The 27,672-nt window shown below is 50.3% G+C and overlaps 6 protein-coding genes across 6 annotated transcripts; 3 read left to right on the top strand and 3 right to left on the bottom strand.

The window, feature by feature from the left end:
* Positions 1-5,934: 5,934 nt before the first annotated feature.
* On the bottom strand, positions 5,935-9,184 carry FOBCDRAFT_296256 (uncharacterized protein; the record flags this gene model as incomplete). Its single annotated transcript, XM_054706070.1, has 5 exons — positions 5,935-6,054; positions 6,116-7,348; positions 7,427-8,428; positions 8,546-8,562; positions 8,629-9,184. The coding sequence occupies 5 exons, from the start codon at positions 9,182-9,184 to the stop codon at positions 5,935-5,937; spliced, it is 2,928 nt and encodes a 975-aa protein (XP_054562045.1).
* A 4,883-nt stretch (positions 9,185-14,067) lies between these two features.
* Positions 14,068-15,181, top strand: FOBCDRAFT_228153 (uncharacterized protein). Its single transcript, XM_054706068.2, has one exon. The coding sequence runs from the start codon at positions 14,080-14,082 to the stop codon at positions 15,139-15,141; it is 1,062 nt and encodes a 353-aa protein (XP_054562043.1). The 5' UTR covers positions 14,068-14,079; the 3' UTR covers positions 15,142-15,181.
* A 3,478-nt stretch (positions 15,182-18,659) lies between these two features.
* Positions 18,660-19,028, top strand: FOBCDRAFT_101558 (uncharacterized protein; the record flags this gene model as incomplete). Its single annotated transcript, XM_059607697.1, has 1 exon — positions 18,660-19,028. A coding segment is annotated over one exon (369 nt), but the record flags the coding sequence as incomplete, so codon positions are not given.
* A 572-nt stretch (positions 19,029-19,600) lies between these two features.
* On the bottom strand, positions 19,601-20,790 carry FOBCDRAFT_186641 (uncharacterized protein; the record flags this gene model as incomplete). The annotated part of the gene is made up of 2 exons (XM_059608632.1): positions 19,601-20,455; positions 20,521-20,790. The coding sequence occupies 2 exons, from the start codon at positions 20,788-20,790 to the stop codon at positions 19,601-19,603; spliced, it is 1,125 nt and encodes a 374-aa protein (XP_059465451.1).
* A 1,559-nt stretch (positions 20,791-22,349) lies between these two features.
* On the top strand, positions 22,350-26,716 carry FOBCDRAFT_262759 (uncharacterized protein; the record flags this gene model as incomplete). Its single annotated transcript, XM_059611311.1, has 5 exons — positions 22,350-22,376; positions 22,435-24,762; positions 24,813-25,467; positions 25,520-26,035; positions 26,085-26,716. 5 exons carry the CDS (start codon positions 22,350-22,352, stop codon positions 26,714-26,716), a joined length of 4,158 nt encoding a protein of 1,385 aa, XP_059465450.1.
* Positions 26,717-26,819: 103 nt separating this feature from the next.
* On the bottom strand, positions 26,820-27,314 carry FOBCDRAFT_277215 (putative aldehyde dehydrogenase; the record flags this gene model as incomplete). Its single annotated transcript, XM_054706063.1, has 1 exon — positions 26,820-27,314. The coding sequence occupies one exon, from the start codon at positions 27,312-27,314 to the stop codon at positions 26,820-26,822; it is 495 nt and encodes a 164-aa protein (XP_054562038.1).
* Positions 27,315-27,672: the final 358 nt, after the last annotated feature.

Raw genomic sequence — 27,672 nt, 5'->3', positions numbered from 1 at the left:
ACTGTCTGTTTCATTTTGCACGGAATGTCGATGCAGAGGTTGTACTCGCTGAAGGATATTCTACGCTTCTACACAGAAGCGGGGGTTGTCCCTCATCTCCTGACGGGTTAGTGTTAGGGGGCGGGGCCCAGGCCGCTCCGCGCTTGATAACCTAACATAGTTTCATAAGGTTTTTGTCTAAAAACTCGCAGAATTTAGAGAATCCAACATTAACGCAGATAGGACATGACGATACGGTGGAAGCTGATACTCTATTGGACCTGCCAAAGCTGACGCCTAGCTTCCAACCAAAAGCGGCGTTGGACGCAAACACGTCATGTCCTCCACCTGCTTTATAATAGGTCATTGGGCCATTGCTCCTCAGTTGTCGGCCGTTGCAGGCTTTCCGAGCCTCATTTAGGCCAATTGGCCAGATAGCGTAGGGAGGGTATGATGTTGATTGCACCGTTTCGTTCAGCTGCAGATTCAAGAGACAGCCACTCATTTGGGCTGTGCCCCCGCCCTTCTCTTCCTTTCCTTTTTAATCCTAACATTTCGCGCAGAGAAGCAGGTAAACTTTCAACAGCCCGTTCTGATCGCAACATTCAATTACACTTTTGTTTTACATTAGATACCTAAATTGTTATTAATGCATTAGTTTCTAGCTAACGTACATGATAAGCATGTGAACCATCCAAGCATGTGAACCACTTTTCCCTCTTACACCTAACTTTTCACTTAATCAATTGATTTATCAACCACCAAGCATGTCAGACCCAAATTACGAAGCTAGAATACTTCTTGCCCTTCAGGCACTTCAAACTAATCCTAAATTAAGCCTCCGATGCGCTGCAGATATATATAAAGTTAATCGCATAACCTTAAGTCGCCGACAGAATGGTCTCCAATCTCGACGCGATTGGATTCCAAAATCACGCCGTTTATCAAATCTAGAGGAAAAGATTATAGTTCAGTTTATTCTCGACCTAGATATACGAGGATTTCCTCCCCGACTGCGTGCCGTTGAAGAAATGGCCAACCGACTGCTCGCTGACCGCGATGCGCTACCTGTCGGCAAGCGCTGGGCTCATAACTTCGTCAAGCGGCAACCAGAGCTAAAGACGCGTTTATTTCGGAGATATGACTACCAGAGAGCCAAATGCGAAGATCCGACTATTGTTCGTGGCTGGTTTAGGCTTGTACAGAATACAATTGCAAAGTACGGTATCCGATCAGATGATATCTGGAACTTTGACGAGACTGGCTTCCTTATAGGCATGGTTGCAAGCGGAATGGTTGTCACAGGCACAGACAGGCGTGGACGACCTAAATCAGTGCAGCCTGGAAACCGGGAATGGATTACGGTCATTCAGGCGATTAATGCGGCAGGCTGGGCGATCCAGCCGTTTATCATCGGTGGGGGCCAATATCACCTCGCCAACTGGTACCGAGAAAGTAACCTCCCGGGCGATTGGGCTATTGCGACAAGCCAAAATGGCTGGACCGATAACGAGATAGGACTTGAGTGGCTAAAGCACTTTGATCGGTGTACAAGCAACCGATCAGTTGGTTCCTATCGTCTTCTGATCCTCGATGGCCATGAAAGTCACCACTCTGTCGATTTTGAGAGATATTGCGAGGAACATAAGATTATTACACTTTGTATGCCACCTCATTCGTCTCATCTACTCCAGCCTCTTGATGTCGGGTACTTTAACCTGCTTAAAAACGCTTATGGTCGAGAAATTGAGCATTTGATCAGATGCTCTATAACACATGTTTCTAAGACCGAGTTCTTCCCGGCCTTTTATGCAGCGCATCAAGCTACTATGACCGAAAGAAATATCAAGTCAGCCTTTAGAGGAGCCGGGCTTGTTCCTTTAGATCCAGAAAGTGTGGTCTCAAAGCTTGATGTGCAGCTGCGGACTCCAACGCCTGCTGAAGAGGTCGCTAACCCTTCAACCCCTTGGGTCTCAAAGACGCCAAAGACCGTGCTTGAGGCTGGCTCTCAGTCTGAATACCTTGAACGACGAATCAGAAGACATCACAGTAGCTCTCCAGAGTCGGTTATTGAAGCTATGAAGTCTCTAGAGAAGTCAACAAAGGAATGTATGCATAAGATTACCTTACTGACAGCCAGGCTGGATGATGTTCAAGAGGCAAATAAGATACTAAGCCGGTGCCGAAGGGCAAAAAGAACCCGACTACAGAAGGGAGGAGTAATGACAGTAGATGAAGCAAGGCAGGCAATTGATCAGATGGATGTTGATGCGCAGGTAGTTGCAGAATCGTCAAGAAGTAGTGGTCAAAGAAAGTCGGTCGGACCGCGGGTTCGGCGCTGTGGAGTGTGCGGTAAGCCCGGACATAATGCAAGAACGTGTCAAGTAGTAATTGGGATGTCTGGGGAAGAATATAGTGAGTAGTTTTAATTGATTAATTGATTTGTTGTGTTTTTATGATGATATCTACCTATATGGTGTAAGAAAAGTGGTTCACATACTTGGATGGTTCACATGCTTATCGATGGTGCCCGCAATTACGTCGTAATTCGCTCAGACCACGTGACGACTTATCCCCCGCAAAAAGCGGCCCGTGAAATCGTATGCGCGGCGCCTGATAAGTGCATTTGATAAGTTCCCCGCAACTTATCAGGCCCCAGACAGGAAACAAACACCACGTAGAAAGGCCTTGATCGACCGAGATGGCTGCAGACGACTCGTACACGGCCGCAGACGAGCGTGCCCGTGCCGCCCGGAGGGCGGGCCTTCAGGCGAAAAAGGACGAACAGCCGGCGAACACGGCACGGAGTAATGCTGCGAAGCAGCGGGAGTGGAAGGCGCGTTCCCCCGGCTGCCGCCCTCTCTTTTCCCCTTTGCCCTTGTCTCTTTTTTTTACGTAGAGTCCCATGGGCGGCTAACAGACGAGGACTTATAGGCCTGGTGCCGTACGCCTCGGGCTGCGGCAGACGGCTCACTTTATAGCTGGCCCGACGGCGAGCTCGTAACCCCAGACAAGCTAGCAGCGTGGCTCAAAGAGGATATCCTCTTACAACGCGTTGCCCCGCCGCAAAAGAAACCACGGGCACGGGGTAAGGGCAAGGGCAAAGGAAAGGCTGTACAGTTACGGCGGCAGCTCGAACAAGAGCAGCTCGAGGCCGCGGCCCTGGCAGAGGCCGAAAGCCTAGCCGAAGCCCTAGAGGTCCCCCTGGCCGAGGCCGCCGAGCTGCTTGCGGACGACCGCGAGGGCTACGTGCCACCCACGGCCCTTGCGCCGGCTGCAGCAGACCTTGCCGAAGGATCTCTGCTTACGAGGGGCACTATCGATGCCTATATCGCGGCCGTTATCGAGCTCTGGCGGCTCCAGGTAGCCCACGGCAACGCAAACACGGAAAACCCCCGGGGCGCTGCCGTACGAGGCTTCCTTAAGCAACGCGGCCGGCAGCGGGGGAAGCATGACCGCGCCTCCTTTAAAGACCGCAGGACTAACAGGATCCAGGCCGGCTATTTACCCGATGAATGGCTCTGGGTCCAGGATCTCCTTCTTAGCGGGGCTGTATATATGCCATAAAACCTCCGTATGCAAGTTGACCTCCTCTTTGGCTACTACTACCTCTTACGGGGGGAAAACCGCCGTAAGATGGAGCTTGCAGACCTGTCTCTGCTTGACTATCCGTCTTCAGAAGGCCTGACCCCTTGTGGCTGCCTTGTTACCCTTTTGCGAGACGGTAAGCTAAATAAGACGGCAAAGAAAGAGTTCATGGGTGCCCTCCGGCATAAGGACCCCTTATTCTGTATGTAAGGGGCCTTAGCATAGCTCTTCTTCTGGCGCTGGCACGTCGCTGGCGAGCCGTCCCCGTCCTTCCGGCGCCGCCAGGACTAGTATCGGATCAAGGTTCTTGTTAGACGGGGCCGCGAGCAGGAGCTCTCGTACCCGACGCAGCTACAAGAGACCTGGCGTATCTTCGGTGCTGCTGGCCTTATGGCGTTAAAGAAGACGCACCTCCCGCGCAGGGTAGGCGCCTAGGACGCGGAGACCTATGGCATGTTGCTCGCCTAGATCTTGCAGGCCGGCCGCTGGAACCAGAGCATGCTCTGCCAGGCTTATCTTATGCATCTACCGCGCCAGTTTATGCGTATTATCGCTGGCTTCTTGGCGTCACCCGGGGACTACTTCCTTGCGCATGCGGCCTACGAGCCCTCGTATATCTTATAAAAGCAGCTCTGGCCGTAGATCGAGGAGTAGGAGCCTCGCTTTAAGGCTCGCGCGCGCCGGCAATGCTGGGCAGAAAGTGGCCTCGACGACGACGACCTAGCCGCCGACGGCTTCCTTAAGCTTATGCGGCGCCTGCGTATAGTACTGTTACAGGACCTGGCTGTATTGCAGCCTCGCTACCTATCGCTACCCTTCTTCGCCTACGCCCCTTTTAATGGGCCCAAATGGGATGAGTTTGCCGTCGCTGTTTGCTTTGACGCGGTAGGGGCTACGGAGCCGTTAAGCCTGCTCGTACAACGCGCGCTGCCAGAGCTTAGCGGTGTGTTAGAGAGCACACGCGAGGCCCTCTTGCAGAATAGCCAGCGACTCGCCATCCGGTTAGAGGCCCGGCTAGAGGAAATTCAGCTCGGCCTCGATGCCCTCCTACAGGGCAAGGTCCCTATCACCTTTACCGGCCACTTTGGGGCCGGACCAGCAGTGTCGCTGGCACCGGCACCGGCACCGGCTCCGGCTCCAGAGCCTCTAGTACCAGGTATGCCTATTATTACAGCCCTGGCCAAGGTCTTTACAGTGCGGGATATCTAGAAGGAATAGGAGGAAGGGATTGCAGGTCAGCCGGCCGTATGGGTACTAGAAGAGACGTAGGGAAGCCGCTGGCGCCCGGGGAACGGGATCAGGGTGCAGTTCTGTCGCCGGAAGGTGACTAGGACGAGCTCTTGGTCTGCATGGCGTCCGGCAAGAGCGAGGAGGAGGCAGTTGCAGAGCTAGAGCTCTTATGCGCCGGCCGGAGCTTGAACCGGCTCGTCGACGAGCTTAAACAGCGCCGCCGGCGGGGCCAGGGCGAGGGCCGGATACGGGTATAGGTAGGGACCCCCGTGCCTGATAACCCAGGCCCAGGACCAAGGCCAACTCAGGGCCAAGGCCATCGAGGGCGCTAGGCTCGGCTAGGGAGGAGGCAGACCGCCCCTCGTCGACGGTAAGCTGGCCGTTAGGTAGGATCTTTATATATTTATAGCATTAATTAGTCCGTATCTATCTATGTATTTAGAAGGCATATTCTTTTATTAATTCTTTTTTTTTTCTAAATATTAAGGAGCAGCAGGATCAGCGCATTACTATATCATAGTCCTTACAGCGAAGCCTGGACCCCAGCCGCTGCATATGCAAATATCTCAGCGCCCGCTCGTCTATACAGCGTCGCTCTTGAACCAAACGGACCGCCAGAGCGTAGCAGTCCTCCAGCCCTGTAATTGCATCGATTTGGCTCCTAACCGACGAGATATTCGCATGCGCGGTGCCGGGCACTTATCAGATAGTAGTTGTGTAATCACATACGATTTCCCGAAATTACTCCGCAGAACGACCCCACGATAAGTTCTGCTTATCAACCACGTTAGTCTTATTATATAAAGCTCCATTTTAACATCTCGTTCTAAGCGCGGTATAGTCAGTGCGCTGATCGTCCACTTTCCCCAGCCTACAGACCAGTCAGGTCGTTATAGTTGGGGACGAATATAGCAATCAAAGTCAATTTAATTAATCAGATACAGAGAAAAGTGCGCCAAATTCTTGTCCGTGACACGCTGATCACATATGTTACATAATAAAAGAGTTTCCGTCCTCCCTGAGGACCAACAACTAAACAAAACAATGACTCCTAACTATCGTACATATTACTTTCCCAAAATTCACAAAAGATAAAATTCATTAAAAGACAATTTTTAATCAGTCATGTTGCTTTGCTTATTTCTTGCCAGTGACGGTGCCGACAACAACACCAAGGCCAAGGCCACTGAGGATCTTCTTGAGACCAAGACCTCCGAGTAAACCATCAAGGAGGCCACCAAGACCAAGACCGTTCAGCTGAAGACATTGTTAGCCGGATGATCAACGGATCGTTATAAAACAAATGATAATGACTTACCAGAGGGCTCAGGATGGGACCGAGAAGCTTGCCAACAAGACCAAGCACACCGCTGAGCAGGAGACCAACAGCGGCGACGATCTGGAAGAGAGGCTCTGCGAGAAGAGCCCAGAGAGGGTTAATCTCCTTCTTAGCATGGGGCATACCTTCGAGCTTGCGCTTACCCTCCTCAATGGTGGTTTGGATCTCAGTGGAGAGCTCCTTGAGAAGGTTGGCAAGGTGAGCTTCCTCAGGAGTAGCTTCACCAGCAGCAGTCTTCTGCCTGGCGTTGCGGGAGATACGGCCATCAGGGTCAAGACCCCGGATGATACCGTTGGTCTCAGTCAAGATCTTACCACCTTCCTCGATCAGAGGCTTGACCTGTCGGACAAGTTCCTCCTCGTCACGGTCCGCAGGCTTCTGAGCCTCGGCGGCGCTAATCTTGTCCTTGATGGACCTGCAGATAGGTCGGAGTCGCTCCAGAGTCTGCTCGATCTGGTAAGCGAGCGACTGGGCAAGCTTCTTGTTCTTCTCCGCCTCCTCAGCCTGCTTCTTCTCATCGGCCTCGGCCTGCTCGCGTTTGATGCGCTCCTCCTCGGTCTCACCCTCAGGCTCGGGCCCTTCCTCCTTGGGGATATCCTCGAGAAGAGAAACGTGACCAATGACGCTCCCCTTCTGGTTGAAGACATCACCATCTTCATCAATCTCCTTGCCGGCGCAGTCAAGGAGCTCACCACTGGTAAGCTTACCGATGATGTTACCATCAGCGTCAACAACGTTGCCCTCACGGTTCACCTTGCGACCAGCAAGAGGGTTGTGCTTCTGCTCCTTCTCGGGCTCCTCCCAGCGCTCGGCCTTGCCAATGACATTGCCGTTTGAGTCGACAATCTCGCCATCATCATCGACAGCACGTCCAACCAAAGCCTTGGCATCTCCAATGACAAGTCGTCCAACAGTCTCGCCAGCTTGGTTCACAACCTTACCATCCTTGGAGACGATGCAGTTCGTAAGTCCAGCGAAAGGACCATCCTTCTTGCCACCACGCTCGCCTTCAGAAACAAGCTCGGCCTTGCCAATGATGTCGCCAGACTCACTTCGGATGTTGCCCTCTCGGTCAGACATGCGTCCGACAAGCTTCTTGACATCACCCTCAATTACACGACCGTAGATCTCGCCAGACTCGCTGACGAGGTTACCGGCCTTGTTGACACGCTTACCAGCAAGGGCAGAGTTGTCGATGGGCTTCTCGGGCTCCTAGTCAGGGGCTTCCCAGCGCTTGGCCTTACCGATCGTGTTACCACGGCGGTCGAGGATGTCACCATCCTCATCGACCTGGATACCCTTGAGCTCCTTGGGGTTACCCTCGATGACCACACCGACCTGCTCGCCCTGGTACATGACACGGCCATCAGACTCGACGGTGGCACCAGAGAAGTGCTCGAAGGGAGCAGATGACTTCTCCTCGCGCTCTGCGACGGAGACAGGCTCGCCCTTACCGATAACCTCACCGAAGTCATTCCAGATGTCACCGTTCTCATCGGATCGCTTGCCAAGAAGCTCCTTCAGGTCACCCTCGACAACCTTACCGAGAACAGTGCCGTTGGAGCCCACAAGATTGCCGATCTTGTTGACCTTGGTGCCCTTAAGGATGGAGTAGTCCTTCTTTGGGACACGGTCCCACTCAGGGAGAGACTCAGCCTGGCCGACGACCTTGCCGTCTCTCCAGATCTTGCCGTTCTCGTCTGACTTGAGACCAATGAGCTGTCGGATCTCACCCTCAGTCACCTTGCCGATGGTATCGCCTTTTTCGTTAACAAGACCGCCCTCCTTATAGACAACGGCACCCTTGAGGATGGAGAAGTCCTTCTGCTCACCACGCTCCCACTCAGGGAGAGGCTCAGCCTTACCAACGGCCTTGCCAGTTCGGTCCCAGATGGTACCCTGGTCGTCAGAAGTGAGACCGATGAGCTGCTTGATCTCACCCTCGATAACCTTGCCAAAGAGGTGGCCCTTCTCATTAACGAGGTTTCCGTTCTTGTCGACAGTAGTGCCATTCAGGATGCTGTAATCCTTCTGCTCACCACGCTCCCATTCGGGAAGAGGCTCAGCCTTTCCGATTTGCTTGCCGGTTCGGTCCCAGATAGTGCCCTGGTCGTCGGAAGTGAGACCAATAAGCTGCTTGATATCGCCTTCAATGACACGTCCGATGAGGTGGCCCTTGTCGTTGACGAGGTTTCCGTTATTATCAACAGTAGTATACTTGAGGATTGAGAAGTCCTTCTGCTCGCGGTCCCACTCAGGGATGGGCTCGGCCTTGCCAAGTTGCTTGCCGGTCTTGTCCCATATTGTCAGATATTGCGGTCAATTGTGTGTGTCCCTCTCTCTGTCCGATAGTTGGGTTGGAACCCTATTTCTATCTGTTCAGTAATGACCTATCTAAGAGGTTGTTACAGTGCTGAGACAGCTTTCTGACCGGTAGTTCGGTCATCCGGTTAGCCGGTCTTATTTTCACCAGTATTCAACACATATGATACCTTGGTCGTCAGAATAGAGGCCGATGAGCTGCTTGAGCTCTCCTTCGACGACCTTTCCGAGCTTGTCACCCTTCTCGTTGACGAGATTCCCCTCTTTGTCGACGGTGGTGCCCTTGAGGATGGTGAAGTCGAGAGGCTCTTTGTCAGCCTCCTCGCCCTCAGCCGCCTTATTCTTAACGGCCTCTTCACCTTCGGCAGCCTTGTCCTTAGCCTCCTCGCCAACGCCGCCAGCGACTTCTTCGCCTTCAGCAACCTTGCCTTCGGCTGTCTCTTCTCCTTCGGCGGCCTTGCCTTCAACATCCTCGGGGAGATCGCCAGCGGCCTCCTCGCCTTCGGCAGCCTTGTCCTTGGTCTCATCCGTGAGGTCGGCAGCGGCCTCTTCACCTTCGGGGACTTTGCCTTCGGCTGTCTCTTCTCCTTCAGCGCAGTGATCTTGTTGGATTGGACTGGACTGGATTTCGAGGTCGGATCCAGTCCAGTCCAATGCACAGGGCTGGGAGCTCCAGGAGCGCCAATGCAAATCCAATTCTCCAAATGGATTAGGAGTATTCCCCATTTTGCGAAAAGAGTCGCCGAGAGATTTACTGCGGAATCGATTCTTGTTCAATGCTGTTGCGGTACCTATGTATTTGGCATCAATTACACTGGTTACCGCAAGCCATCCTGAGTGGTATTGTCCTCATCCTGAAAACCCTCTTGCTCAACGGCCCGAAGGTCCTCATTGCCCATTCTAATTTCAGATCCCTCCCCGCCGTGCCGAGCCCCCTGCAGATCAGACTCCCCTTCTAGTCTCCCGATGTTGATATCCTCAAAAGTATTCTGTGCAGGTGGGCCGAACCAGGATCGGAGGCACTCGCTGGCTTCAATGATATCTATCTTAAGCCTCGACCGCCGGTCGGAAAGCAGTATCTTGGCGCTGCTGAATAGCCGCTCACACTCGTCTGACATTGATGGAACGGCCAGAACATCCAGAGCCATACGGGCTAGATCCGGCTGCGTATAGTAGCGATCGTTCCAGTAACGGATAGCGTCAAAGGTTTCGTCCTCACCAAGCCGGATAACATCTGTTTCAAGGAACTGATCGAGCAAGTCGACGGCTGGAGGGTCGGTTGCCAGGGCCTCGTGACGAAGCTTCAGTCGTTTATGGCTCTTTACCGCCACAAAGGCCTTCTCCTTTCTAACCGGAGCAGGCAAAGTTGGGCAGAACGAAGCGGAAGCTGACGTATGCTTTGTAGAATGTCTTCCCCGATACTCTTCTAGCCAGAGTCCCCTAACAAGCTTCGTAACGCTCGGGATCCATGACTTCTTTTCTTCATCTGTCCAAGTCTCGATGTACCACTGGTTTTTGAGAGTCGGATTCAGCGCAATAGCGGCATAATATGCCGGTGTCTCATCCGCTTTCTTGAAGTACTCCTCCGCCTTACGCCAGGAAGCTTCCGCTGAAGCGGCAAGAAATGCGAAGTCATCAGCTTCAGCAGCAACAGTTCCTCGACTGGTGTTCCTTCGAACAGCCTCCTTGTGGAGTTCTTCGAATTTAATCTTAGCCTGCTGGATCTCATTTAGTAGCCAGTCAAGTGTCTGAAAGTGATCCGCTAGTGTTGAAAGCCTGCCTTCCGTAGATAGGGTTCCGTCATAGAACGTCTCCAGCTGATCATGAAGGTGTGCAAGCTCGTCCCACTGCTGCTCAGACAGGCGGTCTTCGGTGAGGCTTTTCTGGCTCTGGCCAGCCTCATACTGGTCACAGAAGACTTGAATTCGCTCCTTGACGTTAAGAGCTCTACCGATCGAGGTGAAGTATGAATTCCAGCGTGTCTGCTGGCTTTGGATAAGCTTGGCTAACTATTAGTTCTGACTATGGGCTTATGGAGGGCGCAAACTCACCTCTAAGCCATCAAACTCAGACAGTTCTCCCCCACAGACAATTGATCTGAAAAACTGACGGCGCTGAGGACTGGCTCGGATGTATATGATGATATTGTGAAGCCTTCCGATGGCGCCGCGCTTCCGCCAGAGCTCCCGGATTCGCTTCATATCACCTTCCCTGTACGCAGCGTCTAGATCTTTGCAGACTTTTTCGGCGTCCTTTCCGATAAGGAAAGCCTGCGCGCAGAGATTTACAATGTGCCCGAAGCATCGGAGGCGTCTGCGTTTTCGCTGCTTATCTGACATCCTTGGGTAGATAGCGCGCAGTACAAAGTCAACGCACACATCGTTGGCCGATGCGTTATCGGACATGAAATAGCCAACTCGGTCCGTAATCTTATAATCTTTGATAACCTGCAACAGGACATCGGCGATGTTCTCCCCTGAGTGTTCCCCTTCCACTTCGCGTAGCGCCAAGACAGCAGTTCGACGCAGCCCAGATTTGTCGATGAAATGTGCTGCTACTCCAAGCACTGCGAGGTAGTTCGGCGACGTCCACAGATCAAAGGACAGCGAAATGGAACTCCGACTGTCGAGCATATCCTGCCGCAGTCTCTCCTTCCTCACCTCGAACATATTCATCACCCACTGGCGAATGGTCGATGCTGCCTTTGGAAGGAGATCAGCTAAGGGTGGGAATAGATAGAAGAGGAGGTCGCGAAAGTAGTCATTCTCGATCTGGAAGAAGGCGATATGGCAACAGACTAGCCAGCGGACTAGGAGTTCCTTGAACCGATCTAAGCGGCGGGAGAAGATGGTCGATTTCATGTCCTGGTAATCGGATATCGAGGACTGGCTCGAGTCCACCGAGTTTCCTCGAAAGGACTTGAGTTCTCCAGTAGTCTTGTCGATATGATGTTTCAGGTGGAGATGATCAAGTGCCGTAGAATTGCCATTTGAGACTGCTGGAAGTTCTTGTTGACGACGCTGTTTCTCGCAGAGGTAGCAGTACCATACCCGTTTCCGATCTCTCTTTGACTGTAGATCCTCACCGTATAGCCAGATCACCGACGTGCGTTTCTTTGTTGATCTAGGGCCTCTTGCGATCACAGAACAGCGAGTATATTGCTCGCCCTGAAGCTTGAACTCATCTGGCTGGATCAGGGCATCCGGATCGCGACTACCGGTATTGTTGATCGATTCTGGAGCGAGAACAACATTGTCTGACTCTGAAGACCTATTAGAAGAACGAGAGAAGAAGTGGGTGATTGTTGGTGCGGCCATTCTGGGACGTCAATTACCTTGTTGGTCAAATGGTAAAGGGCATGTTATCGGGTTCGTGCTGCTGCATATTATGTAGGCAAACGGACGTCTCACCTTCGCGCTGCATTACTGATTTGGTTTGCCGATGGGCATTGACGGGTTTAGCATCGTGGAGACCAATCAACACTACGCGGAACAATGTGCCTGAAACAAGAAATGGAGTTCGGCTCGCTTCTTTCCTAATTAGGAATGGTCCATTGGCGCTCCAGGAGGCTCCAGACCTCCCGATCCAGTCCAGTCCAAATTTCTGAAACTGTGAATCCAGTCCAGCCAAATCCAGTCCATCCAAATCCACGCCAATGCTAGTCCAGTCCAATAAGATCACTGGGCTATAGAGGGTAACATATAATAGCGTACAGGCCAAACGAGAGCGATTAAGAAGTATTCGGGCTATATAGCTACATCAATCGATGCCTCTCACTTCACTGCAGTAGCTTGGCATCACGTGAGCCCTTATATGAATATGCATGAATACATTATATGAATATGTGTTTTGCTAGATAAGTTGAATATAATATGAATATACGAAAATCGGGGTGAATATTCATATAGCCATGTATGTTTCACAGCCCCGGCCCATAAGGAATACCTGGCAACAGAGATTGATAATATGGCCCAAGCAACGAAGCCGCGATGGCGGCGTTGCTTGGGCGTCATCCATGGGCAGAGCTCCTTGAGTATGAACTCAACAGCGGTATCATTCGACGAGGCGTTATCCAGCATGAAGTATCCGACCTGATCTCTGCCAACATCATATTCCCTTAACAATTCAAGAACCACTGACCCAATATTCTCGCCAGTGTGTTCGCCGTACTACGTGAAGCTGAGGCAAATAAGTCAACTCCCAAAAATGAACATCAATCATTCTAACACAGCCCGAAAAACATTCCAGGCCAATCTCGGAGTTCACTCCACAATACTTAAGCTTACGGCTTCCTACATTGGCCTGCCTAGTATAGCATTTATTTAAAAGCATATCATTACTATCTACCAAATTATACACTACCTTATCTATAATTCAGTCTATAAAATAGTTCCTATATATATATCTTAGACTTAGATTAAGTAGCTTATAGCTATTAAGATATATATTATCAAAAGGAAACTCTTTTAATAATATTATAGATCTACAGATTTAGTGTTATCTAGGCATTATAAAGAGAGAAAAAACAGGTTTATAAGGTTCAATAGGTTTCATATTTTATATTGCCTATCTTGGCTTTTGGCGGTTAGTTATAAAAGTTATCTCCTTTACACCTTAAGGTCCAAAACAGTCTCAAAGTTCAGCCTAACTCAAGTCTAGAACTTAAGCCATATCTGGCGATTAATGTCTCAGTTCAGCTATTTATATGCATCAATTGGTACCTAGCATGCCACATGTGAGTTAACAGGGCTTGATATACATCACGTCGAAGCGCCTGGAGTGTCTCTTATTTTGAACAGTATAGTCTTGGCTCAAGGGATGGTATGGTAGGCCCCCACATGAAGCGGTACTATCTGGTCTGGTGGGCATGGCAGGAAGCGCAGAAGGGCCCATGTTTCGCCTTTCTTGATGCTCAAATAAGGAAATGATCGACAGCTTCCGTGGCATACAACAATTCGATATTCAGAAAAAGACGTAAAAGGGTATACAGGGTAAGAATGACCTAGCTCCCTCGTAGACATAAGCGCCATGGCCTGGTAAGTCAGTTCTAAAAAGATTTAATAATAATTATTAGCTGAATTTTACATTTGTCGTGACAGAAGCTGTTGACGCGCTGACGTAAAGTGTTGCCTTGCGCGAACGCCCCCTGTCCAAGTCGAATCTGCTCCACGCTAAAAAAAGTCGATTTTCGAAATTCAAGTCTATCCCTGGTCAAAAATCAAGTCTACCTCCTGGAAAGCGGGGTAACATAAATCAATTGTACAACAATTGGTTTTGGACTGTAGGACTAGGCTTAATTTGCTTACGATATCGACAAGATGAGTTATACCGTCTTCGTCGTCACGTATCCCATCTTCGGCAGGTACTCGAATGCCAAACTCTGCACCCTTGGGCTGTAAAAATTGGCCTATCGAGGCGCTATTACCCCGCCCACGACTGACCAGAAGTATGCACGGAACTTTGCATCTCGAACTCTGATTGGCCATATCAAAAGCAATACCAGATAGTACCACCCACGTGCCCTCTGATAGCTCCACGTGTGTCCATATAAAATGATGTGCTTGTCCAGGAGACGATAGGATCTCGCTCTGAAAATCTAACTCGATTCACGTGTCAGAAAAATGGTTCGCGTCCTCCTTACGGGTGGCAATGGCTTTGTTGCCAGCCACATTCTTGATGCCCTCCTGAGTAATGGACATTCCATAACGATTACGGTTCGCAGCAAGGAGAAAGGTGACCAAGTACTCGCACGATACAAAAATACTAGTAAAGCCGAAATCGCCGTTTGTGTCATCCCCGACTTTACCGCACATGGAGCCTTCGATGAATGCCTTCAATCAAGCACAAGCTTGGACGTCGTCATGCATGTCGCCTCACCTTTCTATTATTCGGCGACTGACATCAAGCGAGAATTGCTGGACCCGTCCATTGTCGGCACCACATCCTTACTAACAGCGGTTTGCGACCACGCCCCATCAGTCAAAACCGTGATCCTCACCTCCTCCTTTGCTGCAATCCTGAACAGCTACAAGCCCAACAGTATTCCACAGCACACGTACACCGAGTCAGACTGGAACCCGCTTACCATGGATGACGCCTTTCAAAATACATTGAACGGGTACCGGGCCAGTAAGCTCTTCGCCGAGCGTGCTGCCTGGGACTTGATGGATACTCGGAAGCCCGCTTTCTCCCTCACAACAATCTGCCCAACGCTAGCGTTTGGTCCCGTCATTCAACCTCTCTCTTGTCTGGACGAGATAAATATATCAAGTCAGCGCATCTATAACTTCATCTCGGGGGCCTACAAATCGCAGATTCCAGACACAGGCGTGTCTTTCTTCCTCTGGATCGACGTGCGGGATTTGGCTGTGGCGCACGTGAAAGCCATGGAAGCTCAGCTTACCGCGCGAGGGAACAGAAGGTACCTTTTGACAGAGGGATACTTCACCAACCAAGACATCTGTAAGATCATTGGAAGGTGGTTCCCGGAGTATCAAGATGCGCTGCCGAGCTGCGAGGGAGAGGCTGGTGGGTACCCGAAGGAGGGTGTTTATGGGTTTAACAATAGTCGGGCGACGGAGGAGTTGGGATTGAGGTACAGGACACTGGAGGAAAGTGTAGTTGATACCGTGAGATCATTTAAAGATGTGCAGCGAGAGTTGACCCGATTGGTCAGGAACTGATATGATGGCCCCTGCCTTTGGCAGGAAACGAGTGTGGTTTTCATTCTAACTAAAGATATAGCTTATGAGATAAAAGAGAGGTGATTTTCTTCTATTCAAGGATTTCGGTTGGTAACGGGGCCAATTACGACTTTTAGACCAATCAAGGCTCTAGAAATTGACATGGATTTTCGACACTCGTAACGGGCCATAGTTGGTAATTTACGCGACGCGTCCTGTCGTGTTCTGCGCTAACCCCGGTTTCGATCAGCTTAATGATTTCTGTATATGGAATAATGCAAAATCAACTCTACACCCTGGCATTAATCAACTCTACTAGGTTTAAAGTGGTCTGTAAAATCAACTCTAGTAGAGTTGATTTAGTCATTAGCTACTAGGAGATCAAGAGGAGATATACTGAATATAACTAGGCGGAAATTACTGTTATTAAACGATCTGATCTGCCGTGACAGGGGTGCGTGGCGTGCACGGGCCATGATTTCGTGTATCAGGACCCAATATCAAAGGGCACGGACCATCAAATCGTGTATTAGGACCTGATACGGGAGGCAGACTTGCCTATCCTGATATGCTATCCTGATATCATCTCTGCTATCCTGCTATATCTGATATGATATATATCGGATATCGGATAAAGCTAGGCTCCCTTACCCTGATATCAGGATAGATATCAGGATAAGCTGCACACTCTGATTGGTCGGATGCCACTTTATCGCCTGACAACATCCGATTTTCCCATGTTTACAATCTTCGAATCTCTCAAACATCACTCAAGTGTGTAGATATAATACGTTGTATTATTTTGTGCCTCTGCTACTCTTAATAATGGCTTCTTCATCACAGCAACCCACAGATTTCACCTCACAGCCCCAGCTGACTATTGACCCTACTGTTGATGTAGAATCAGCATCATCTGAGGTCCTGAACTTCGATTGCATATTCCGTGCGACATATCCCAAAAAGGGCCAGTTCGGACCATCAGGGAAGCGCAGAACGAAGGGAGCAGTGGTTTATGAATGCCTTCTCTGTTCTTCTGATCAGGCCTGGTCAAACCCTAAACGAGACAACGCCATATACCACGCCAAACGCAAACACCGTGAGATCGTTAACTCTTCAGACAATACAGTACTCGAACGATCATCGGACATGGGACCTCCATTGAAGCAAGCTAGGCTCGATAATTATTATACAGCAACGCCATCAGAATCGGCCCTCCGCAAAGTGTTCAATCCTCAGCGATATACTGAGAGCATGGTTGGCCTTCTCACACATCGTCGCCTTCCCTTTTCGGCAGTTACATGGGATGAGATGCAGGACGTCATGCTGTCCTGTAATCCGGCAATTGAGGACCTCATAATGACATCGAGGCATGAGGCGATGCGTCATATTACTGCGAATTTTAGCCTTTATCAGTCGCAGTTAAAGGCTAAGTTACAAAGAGCCGTTTCAAAGGTCCACATCTCATCTGATCTCTGGACATCGCCGCACCGCCATGGTGTGCTAGCAGTGTGTGCACGATGGGTTGACGAAGATTATCAACCCAGACGAGCGCTTCTGAGTCTACCAGAGATTCGACACAGCCATTCCGGTGAACATCAGTCTCGGGTTATCTTCTCAACACTCGATATTTACGATATCGCGAATCAGCTCGGCTGTCATACGGGTGATAATGCGGCATCAAACGACACATGCTTGCAGCATTTATCAACCAGGCTTAGGCAGGACAGCAATGTGCGTCGTACTCCAGTTTTGTTCTCCCATCTAGTCGCCTAATCTATAGCAGATCAACTGGGATCCAAAACGGCACCGTATCCGATGTATCCTTCATGTTATTAACTTATCACTTCAAGCCTTTCTTTTCGCGTCTTCACGTGAAGCGCTTCAAGCCGCCCTCGATGCTGCTAGCGATATCACTGGAGATGAGCACTACGAACCGTTCAACTTCATCCTAAACGACGCATCTGGTGGTGATACTACAAACCAGCCAGATCATATGGAAGCTCAGACGGAGCATCCTGGCGGCGTTGGATGCAAAAGAACTTCCATTCAGAAGGTAAATCCTCCACTGAGATCAGATAATAAGTCAGACAACACCAGAAGGGGGGGCTGGGTTATGGTGCCAGCGCTGCGCAAACTACACCGGATCGGGCTGTGGCTACGTAACTCACCTATCCACAGTGATGCATGGGATGAGCGCATCAAATTACGGCTCGGTATTGATAACGATACGCGCTGGAATTCATGGCACAGGATGATCGACAATCTGATAAGGAAAAAGCAGCAAGTAAAGCAGTTCCTACTTGACTACGACAAAGCTCTAGGTGACAATATTCTCAACTCTTCTGATTGGGATTACCTGGAGAAAACGCACGCGTTTCTCCAACCATTCACGTCTACGACCTTGTGGGCTCAAGGCGTGACGGCTACGCTCTCGCAAAACCTCATGATCATGGATATATTACTTCGCCACTACGAACAGAAGAAGGTATCATCTCAGCTTTCGCCTAACTCAACCAACTAGTTTCTGATCCTCTCTTTAGGAGCTCTATGAAGCTGAGGAGACACATGATCCTCTCATGTTGCACTCTATTGATATGGGCTGGTTCGTACTCGATAAGTACTATGCTTTATCCGGGGAGTCCCCTATCTACGCAACTGCCCTTCTCCTTGATCCGTCGAAGCGAGCGCGATATCTTGAAATAAACTGGAAGGGAGAATGGGCCGAGGCTGCCATTAGGGACGCACTTTCGATATGGGAGGAAGAATACAAGATGGCGCCCACCCTCGGACCTGCCCAGGCGCTGAGCGAAACGTTTAGGTCGCAGCAAGGGCACTCAAACGAGCTTGATCGGCTTCTGAACGAGATTATGGTCGCCGAGGACATGTCCAGGGACGTAGATGACTTCGAAAACTTTATCCACAACCAGCCGATAAAGATCGAAGGCTCTCCTCTGGTCTGGTGGTGTCAAAGGGATCAGGTTCGGACATATCCGCGTCTCAGTCGCATGGCCATCGACATATTGTCTGTGCCCCCTGGTTCTGCTGACCCCGAGTCTGCATTCAGTGGAGGAAGACGCACTTTATCATGGGATCGGGAAAGGATGTCATGTGTTAATCTGGAGAAGGTTGAATGCATCGGCAACTGGCTGCGTGAAGGACTCATTATACCGTCATCACGTGGTGGTAGAGGGCTTGTTGTGGACGGTGAAATAAACGGCAGTGTTCATGTTGATTCGGATGATGATCTAGATTAGAATTGGATGAAATATTTACCTTTAAGCTTAGACATATCTGTCGTCATATCATCTCTGCTAAAGCTGCTAAAACTCCTAGACTGATATCATCTCTGCTATCCTGCTAAGCCGATATCATATCAGGATAGTGTGTTATCCTGATATCAGGATAATTTATCATATCGGATATGATATCAGGATAGGCAAGTCTGACGGGAGGTAATTGGTACAGTAGGGTCTCCCCTTTCACTCAAAAAGCTTCAACTCATACTACTGGCTAGTTGCCGGCCGGTCATCCAGGTTACAGCTAAGAACGTCGGCCCTGGCGCGGCTGCTGCCCCTGACGACAAGGCGGGCAACCTTGCGAAGCAGATCCCTATATGCATTGGCGCCCGTCTGATGCTGACGTCTAACCTTTGGCAGCCCGTTGGCCTCTGCAATGGCGCTCGCGGTACAGTTTACGACATCGGCTGGGCACCAGGGGTTGACCCCATCCAAGACCCTCCCCGTGTTATCATGATGGAGTTTGACAAGTACAACGGACCGGTGTTCCTGACCACCCCTGATGGCAAGAAGATTGTCCCGATTCTCCCTGTAGAGAGAGACTTCCTCATCGGAGCCACTCTCTGCATTCGCACCCAGTTCCCCCTTATCGTATGCCACGCTATTACCGTTCATAAGTCACAGAGCATCACAGAAGATATGATCGTTACCGATCTCTCCTGCTGGGATTTCCAGACAGGGTTAAGCTACGTGGCTGTCTCTCGTGTGAAAACGATCGAGAGCTTGATGTTGGATGCCCCATTTGATCGCAATCACCTGATTTACGCGTCTCCCCTGGATGGTATGAAGATGAAGATGAGGGATCAGCAGCTTCGGAGACGACAGGTTCTTGCACGGAATCCCTACAAGACAACCACGGCTCTGCATAATTCTAGGTGATTCTGCTCACGACAAGAAGAAATGATACAAAATTTGCTCCCGTGCGTAAATAATGTAATGGTTCTAAATAGTTGCTTGGCCCGCGGACTCTCAGCCTTCGGCTGATTGTACCCCTTGCACCATCGCTCTAAAGTGCAAAGGGTGACGTAGTATTTTAGGTTTTAACAGAAGAATTTCTCAGTAGTGCTCAAAGATGAGTTCTCACAGTTACCTTCTGCATTGTGTCCCGACGCTATCGTATTGTGATTCAGTTGGTCACTCTGTCAGTCTCGCATTAAGCTTCTCTATGTATAAACTATTAAAAGTACACAGAAAAACAAAGAGAGTTCCCACAGGTTGTAAGAGAATCTGCCGGGGGCCGCTGAACAATAAGTAACGTTTTGGATCTTTGCTTCGTCCTTATCCCAGCTCACATCACGCCCGCTCTTAACTACCATCTCATGGCTATGCTCAAGATCTACCTTGCCATGAAAGCGAACTATAAATTCGCCCATATAAGGAGCTTTATCCTCGCTTATGTGGTTACGTTCGGTTGTGTAAGACTTCCTCATAGAATCCTGACCGAAGGATCCAGCAAATGCGTTAAAGGGACCTCTCCATTCGAATTCAGCTGAATTCGGATCGAAGCTGCCGGAGAGCATAGTGTTGTTCCCAGGTTCTACTAACAAGGGGCTCCTTCCGCTAGAGTTGGTCATTGGGGCTGTGAACTGGCTGCTGTCCGTTGCTCTGTAGACTCCAAGTCCATCATATACGCATTCGAATTCGTATCCGTCGTCCGTACTGGTCACGTCCTGTACCCTGCAGGTTGGATTGTTACGGCTCACAGTATCGGACGGATTAAGCCCGTACATGACTTCATTATAGTGAAAATCTGAGACAGTTTCCATGGCGAGGTTGACAGACGGCGGAAGAAATGTGTCGTCGCGATGTGCAAGGAGTTCGGACTGGTTGACGCCCTTGGGCCATCCATATAGAACGCCAATGAAGGGGTTTTTTGGGCGTGGCACGAGAGGCCTGCTATTCCCTGCAGCGGAATGCATAGGATCCAGTATAGACAGTACGCCAGTCAGCTCCCAGTTGACCGTACTTTCTGACTCCTTGCAAGTGCCATTACAACGATCGAGCTCGATTGAAATTTCCTACTCTTGAGTGTTAGATGACAGCCATTTCTCGTTTCTGGTTACAGGGACTTCTCTCCACTTACTATTGTTCCATTGTAGTATGTGCCAACCCATCGATGCAGCCAGACTGGACTGGTATGACCAACTTCCATCCGACATGCATCATTGCGTGCTTTTTCCTCGGGGCTAGGACCACTGTCACTACTGTCGCCATCACTGCTTCCTCCGCCACTGCTTGATCCACCGTCATAGTCACCGCCGCCTCCTCCACCTCGACGAGCTTGCACGCAAAACGCACTTGCAAGAAGCGTAACGATCAAGAGCTGACAACGAAGCGTGCTGAGATATGTCATTTCGATGATAGTTTACAAGCAGCAAGCCGGAAGGCTAGAGAAATAAAGAGACAATAAAAACGTGCCAGCGATGCGCAAGGTAAGCAGATTTCTCGATGGACGAAATTTACGCCGGTTGCGCTAATTAAAGGCTCGCGGAAGCGGTCTTTCCTCCCGCCCAATGCAAATCTTTACCCCCGTCACTTTAGCCGCAACAAGCGTTCGCCCAATAGCTAGCCACTGGTTTTGAATCCCTTCATTTAACGTTATGCTTAATTTAAGCTGGTTGATGACTAAGGCATGTGATCCCACGGGGGCCCAATAGGCACACGGGTACCCGTGGGCATTAACACGGCCGAGCTAGAGGCGATAGCGATGGCATTGCGATGCATGCCCGATGGTCTGCAATGCCGAGAGCTTACGGTGCTATCAAGTAGCCAGTCATCACTCAAAGCGATCGCACGGCCGCGACAGCAGTCTGGCCAGGTCACCATCCGTCAGATCTATGAGCACGTCGAGCGACTGGGAAAGGGAAACAGCAGAGTCAAGATGGTCTGGGTGCCGTCCCAAGACGACAGCCTCACCATGAGCCGTGAAGCAAAGAGACAAGCCCAGAAGGCAACCAGAGCAGAATGCACTCCGCGATCGCTACCATACCAGGCCCGCTCTACGCGAACCAGGCTGGCGGTCGCGCAGTTGCATCAGCAACGGAGACTACCCGACAGAGTAGGCGGCTACTCTAAAAGGATCGACCGGGCTCTACCAGGCAAACATACGCAAGCACTATACGATGGCCTCAAGAGGCGAGAAGCTGACGTGCTCTCGCAGCTCCGCACGGGAATGGCGAGGATCAACAGCTACCTAAGCAAGATAGGAGCCGCAGAATCAGATATGTGCGAGTGTGGACACGCACCAGAGACGATGGAGCATTTTCTATTCCGGTGCACAAGATGGGAGATAGAACGTGAAGCCATGCGACAAGTTGGACAAGGCATGATGGGCAACCTTTCCTTCTTTCTGGGCGGAAAGTCGGCCTCGGACGGACCAAAGTGGACACCTAACCCAGAGGCGGTGCGAGCGGCAGTCAAATTTGCGATGACGACGGGAAGATTGAGCCGAGAGGGAAGTTGAGAAGGGGAGAAACAGAAAATTACTAAATATTAACACCGCAGTCAATCACTAACAACAAACAGCCTCAAGTTGGCAGACCATGCTTCAGCTGCTGAAGGTAGGATGCTGAACACTTGGAGAAGTCGGCCTTCAAGCAGGCCTGTTGAGCAGAGTCAAGCGAGGCTTGAGTGGAAAAGACTTAAGAAGAGAAGTGGGGCTTTCCTTTGTGTAGACCGGATCAATGCGGAGGAATCGTAAATAGCTTAGCGTACCTGTTGGCCCTATGGGATTCGTTCTCCCGGGCGTAATAAACTCTATCTATCTATGGGGCCCCGCGTGAAGCTGCATATGATAATCCGAGCCGAAAACTTAGTCAGCCAGCATTTCCAGCGTCAGTTGAAACGTGAACAGTCGGGATGCAAAACCTTAATCCTAATCAATAATACAAACTTCAGCACAGCCCGTACATCATGGCTCCAATTGAGCTACAATGCCAGGTAGGATGAGAATTGTATGCTTCCTGATGCTGTGATACTGATTAGGCCTTAATTCCAGGCGCTGTGGCTCGATGACAAACGGCGATGCACAGCAGAGGCCACACATGCAAATCAGCTCTTCTGCCGCTATCATTCTAAGCAAGCACATGGCCTGTACATTGGCTACAAGGCACGTAATGCAAGGCTTGATGCTCTCGATAAGGACCCTCCAGCTTATTTTGCAAATACTGAAACCCCTCTTGCCGACGATGACTTCAGCTCAGTCAGAGATGAAAAGACTCTTGGAGAAGTTATTGATTACCTCCACGAGAAATACGTCACAATTGGACGTGTCATCGATGCACGCAAGTACCACCACAGTAACTTCTACTCCATCAACTATGACTATGGCCACCAAGCATACATTGACAAGCTCATCAGCCATCGACACATTGTTGATCAGGCCCTCAACAGAGCTGGGAAAATATTCATGAAACTGCGCTACGAGAAGGAGCAGTGGTATTCCTGGGTTCGCCACGCGCAAGAAGAGGAAGAGGAGAACCAGGAAAAGGAACAGAAGAAGGTCAAGCAGGAAGCAGCTCTGTTCAAGCGTCATATGAAGCAAATCGAGTCCAGACTCAACTTCATGCGAGAGAAGGAGGAGCAGAAACGCCAAGATGCTTTTCTCGAGGATGCTTACAGAGAGCGCATGGCTATGAATGAAGATGACTCGGATGATGCGACATGGGATCCTATCCAGGATTTGGAAGATGACAAGCGAAGCCGCTACATTGACTTGATCAAGCACTTTCTTTGGATGGAGTTGGTAGAACTTGCCAAGGAAAAGCCCGCGCCAGCTGATGCATCATTGAGCACCCCCGCAGAGGCACCTGCACCGGCCAACGAGGCCAACGAGCCTGACGACGCCAACGAGGCCAAGGTTCACGCCAAAAAGTTGAAAAACAAGAAGAAGAAGAACAAAAGCAAAGCAAAAGGCAACACCGAGGCGAGTGCCGATGTCACCGGCAGCACTTCTACAGCTGGAGAGGATCATGACCTCAAGGGACAGGACAAGCTTCTTGCGATGCAGCAAAGCGGCAAGTATGAAAACGAACCTGATCTGAGAGGGCCAGATAAGCACAGCATCGAAACAGAAGATGAGATGAGGAAGCGTCTGAGTCAAGGCGTCAAGGAGAAATTGGATAACGTGTCTGGCATGCAGCTTATCGGGACTCTTGAAAACCCGCACGAGACGTGGGACAAGACAGCACCTATGGATGATGATGAGATTAACTCCCTTATCCATGATATCCGAGAGATCAAGTTGTTCCTATTCTGTCGTCTTGTACTCTCACAAGTATCTCTCCTCCCCGCTGCCCTTCGAGCCAACAGCGTGCAAGAGTTCCTTGAAGACACCACAGTCGCCGAGTCTGACATGCGAGATCTTTGCCTGAAGGTCGCAGAGCCCACTCTTCAAGACATTCGAGACGCATGTGCCGATTTTGCCCGCGGCGATAAATCTGATGAGAAAGTCTCCGTCGAAGATGACGACGATGACGATGAGACTCTGGAGGAGCTCCTTAAGGGCGATAGACGGTATCACCATCTTCACACCAACGACTGGTTCACTGATAGAATCCTCAAGCAGGGGGAGAACTTTGACAGGAAGAAGAAGAAACTCAAGAGATCTCGACGCGCAAAGTCAAAGACGAAGGTAACGATCTGCGGCAAAAGTATCTGGAATCACGCCAGTGAGAACGCCATGTCTCGAGATGGTTGGCTTCATTTCTCAGTCATGGCCAAAGACTGCGATTTCAAGCATGCTATTCAACTTTGCAGAAACTGGTCCGAGTTTTCCGATCTGAATATCCTTAGTATTTGGCAGTACTTCCCAGCGTCGAACTGGGCATCTTGGGCGCAGGATAGGTTCATGCAGCAGCTCCAGCAACTGGGTTTCTTCCCGTACTGGAACGATCTCGACGCTGAGCGCAGTACCCACCATCGTCAAGTCGGCGGTCGAAGCCAAGCTCGTCGACAACATGATATCGTCGAGATGAGGAATGTACTGGTTGGAAACATGAAGAGGAACGATCCTGTGACTCGACGATTCATCCAGTATCTTCTCATGCGCACCGGAGAAGTCTTGGTTATGGTGCGAGATGGCAAGACTGGGCGTGTCATCACTGCGCCTTCTGACGAGGAGCTTTGGACGTATCGTAAGAAACAAGGGCTTGGAAGAGCGTCTAGGAATGAGTGGCACAATGTCCTAGAGATGGGACCTGACTTCATGAAGATGATGGACGTCATGCGGAAGTGGAGGTTTGGCTTCTCTGACTACTACGACGTTTACATCTGGGACCTTGTGCCCGGCCAGTCGTCGGTGGATATGTACAACATCATCGTCCTGGTACGTCTGCACCAACACTAGATAGTAGAATCAGCTGACCAAGATCACAGGAACTTCGCAACGCCTGGCGTATGAAGCAGCCGCGCGACATGTACATTCACATGGAGCATCTCCTCCGAAGCTTGCACCGGAACGAAGAGACCATGCACACGCGGCAGATCAAGTCTGGCGAGAACGTCAGGAGCATCTGGGACACCGTCACCGATGAAAGATCGTCGTTCAGCCTCTTCGACGTCAGCGGGAAGAAGCTAACCTGCCGGGACGAGTCTGAGATAGATGATTTGCCGTACATGTTCTACAACCAGGCAAACGCCGCCGAAGACGCTATTCTCTTCCCTGATGAACTAACCTCCAACAAGAAGACCGTTGCTTTCCGAGAGATTAGAAATGGCGTTGCGAATATCGAAGATGGGGTGTTACCTAGTAAAGCTAGACACTTCGCCAGGGGACTCGAAGCCATCAACGAGGGCAAGGATCCCATGAAAGCTATTCGTTTGTCGAAAGATCACGATGAGAATAATATCTGGGGTCTGCCAAAGGTTTGGGAGACTGGTCTCATCCAAGCTCGCCGCGAAAAGCCTTCAAAAGCACAACGTGGTCTTCTTAAACGAACTGGTTTACTAAATACGTACAAGAGTTTGACGTTTGATAGACGGCTCGAGATGTCGGATCCAATGGAGAACATGGAGCGGGATCGCTCTTTCAGTATATATCCCATCTTCTCCGTTTGGTGAGACCAATTACTGACCAGTACCAGGCTTCAAGGAGTCCTTCCACGCCGGTGATCTCGAACCAGGCTACAACGCAAAATACGAACAATTCCGCGAACGCCTCCGCGCCATGCTTCAAACTCCGCATGCCGGCCCAACAGACTGGATCTGGTACATCGCCGAGATTCTCGACTGGCTTGACCTCCGAGGTGACTACGACGATTACGCGGAAGACCGGTCTTCACCATGGCCGCACTCTTTCATCGTCCAAGACATTGTTGAGGCATTTGCCACTATGGCCATGTTCTTCCCAGACTCGGACATCACCAAGCTAGTAACCATGTTTATAAAGTCTAACCAGTGTGATGAGTTCAGAAAGTCTGGCTTGTTTGATACTGAGGAACGAAGCAAGACTCGACCTGATCGACGGACGAGAACGAGTTACAAGTTCCGTGATAAGGGATTCTGGAAGGACTGGAAGGAGTTTTATAAGACTGACAGGTTCTTTGGTGATGTGTATCCCATGGAATGGAGTCTTACGGTCCGTCCTATCATAGCTCATTGTTCGTTCATCCTTCTCTTTGCTCATGAGAGACTGCTGACAAGTTACAGTGTATCAAGCTGGTGTAATCGCCCCAGCATACACTCAAAACCACCCCCAGGTCGTTCTCGGCATAGCCACAGCCAACAAGGAACCTCACCGTCCCGAGAAACTGGATCTGTTTATCAACTACGAGGACCAATACGGGAATTTCCCAATGATCTTCCCTCCCACCTTTATCGCCCCCTCGAAATGGCCAGAGGTAATCCCCACCGCCCGCACATTCTCCAAGAACCACCCCAACGCCCGCTTCGCCCTCCTCCGTCTCTGGTCAGCACCCCACTACTACCCCTTAATGGTCGGCCACTTCAACCGCCAGTACACCAGCTTCCTTGACAGTCTCGCGCGGTCGTGGGAGTGGAAGTTTGTGCCTAAAGACATGCCTGGTAGCGAGTACAGCGTGCATCACACTGTCAGCAAGAGATTGGAAACCCTCAAGCATAAGTTTGGCGATCGTGTTATGAGCCGTGGGGATTTGGTTCTTGTCATGGGTGAGGATGCTGATGATTTGCTCAAGTTCTGCACGGCGGTTACATTTGCTATACAGACGAAGCCGTGGTTGCGGGAGATTGATGTGTGGAAGAGCTTTGTCAATGTGAGCTTTGAGTTTATTCTGGACTTGGACTCTTTTTGGCTTGAGTAAACCTGGAGCTAGGTTTGGAAAATGCAAGCTTCTGTTGCTATACAGTTGTGCTTCTGTAGATAGGTTCAAGAATGAATGCCAATTTGGATTTGCTAGGCTCGTCTTACAGCTTGGAACCGTTTCCCTCAACCTTCATCATGACACTCTTGGCTTCCAAGAAGTTATCCATACTATAAAGCCACCCTTCACGCCCCTGGCCCGACGACTTGTAACCACCAAAAGGCAAATCCCTCGCCGTAGTTGGGCTGGTACAGTTAATACCGACATAGCCTGAATTGAGCTCTTTGGCAACTCTCATAGCTCGGTCGATGTTCTTGGTGTAGACTGCCGCGTACAGACCGTACTCTGTGTCATTTGCTTTGCGGATTGCCTCTTCTTCTGTCTTGATGACATTGATGTTGACGACGGGACCAAAGATCTCTTCTTTCATGACCTTGGCATCTTCTGCTGTGTCCAAGAAAATAGTCGGCTCAATAAAGAAACCGCCAGTCTTATCAAAGCTCCCCTTCCCACCAAGTGCGAGTGTGCTTGACTTCTTGCCCTCATCGACATAAGACAAAACCTTCTCATACTGCGTCTTTATCTGCCTGAGGACCATGATCAACTCCTTTCTGTGTAGGATCTCCAGCCTTCACAGCTGCAAATGTAAACTTCTGAGAGATTGTGTCCTGCACGTAAACCCGAGAATTAGCTATGCAGACTTGTCCACTGTTCCACTGAATACTATGCATAGTGTCTTTAACAGCCTGGTCAAGATCTGCGTCCTCGAACACAATGACAGGTGATTTGCCGCCTAGTTCGAGGATGACTTTCTTCAGGTTTGACTTGGCAGCTGCCTCTTGGATCGCCCGCCCAGTGGGTCCAGAGCCAGTGAAGGAGATTAGGGATGGGCACGTGTTTAATACAAATGTGTATTAAACTGTTTTTTATTATAATGAAACTGTATTTTATTCCGA

This window comes from Fusarium oxysporum, chromosome VII (genome assembly GCF_013085055.1).
Source record: "Fusarium oxysporum Fo47 chromosome VII, complete sequence".
Classification (NCBI taxonomy): domain Eukaryota; kingdom Fungi; phylum Ascomycota; class Sordariomycetes; order Hypocreales; family Nectriaceae; genus Fusarium; species Fusarium oxysporum.
This window is presented reverse-complemented; position numbering and strand designations above follow the sequence as displayed.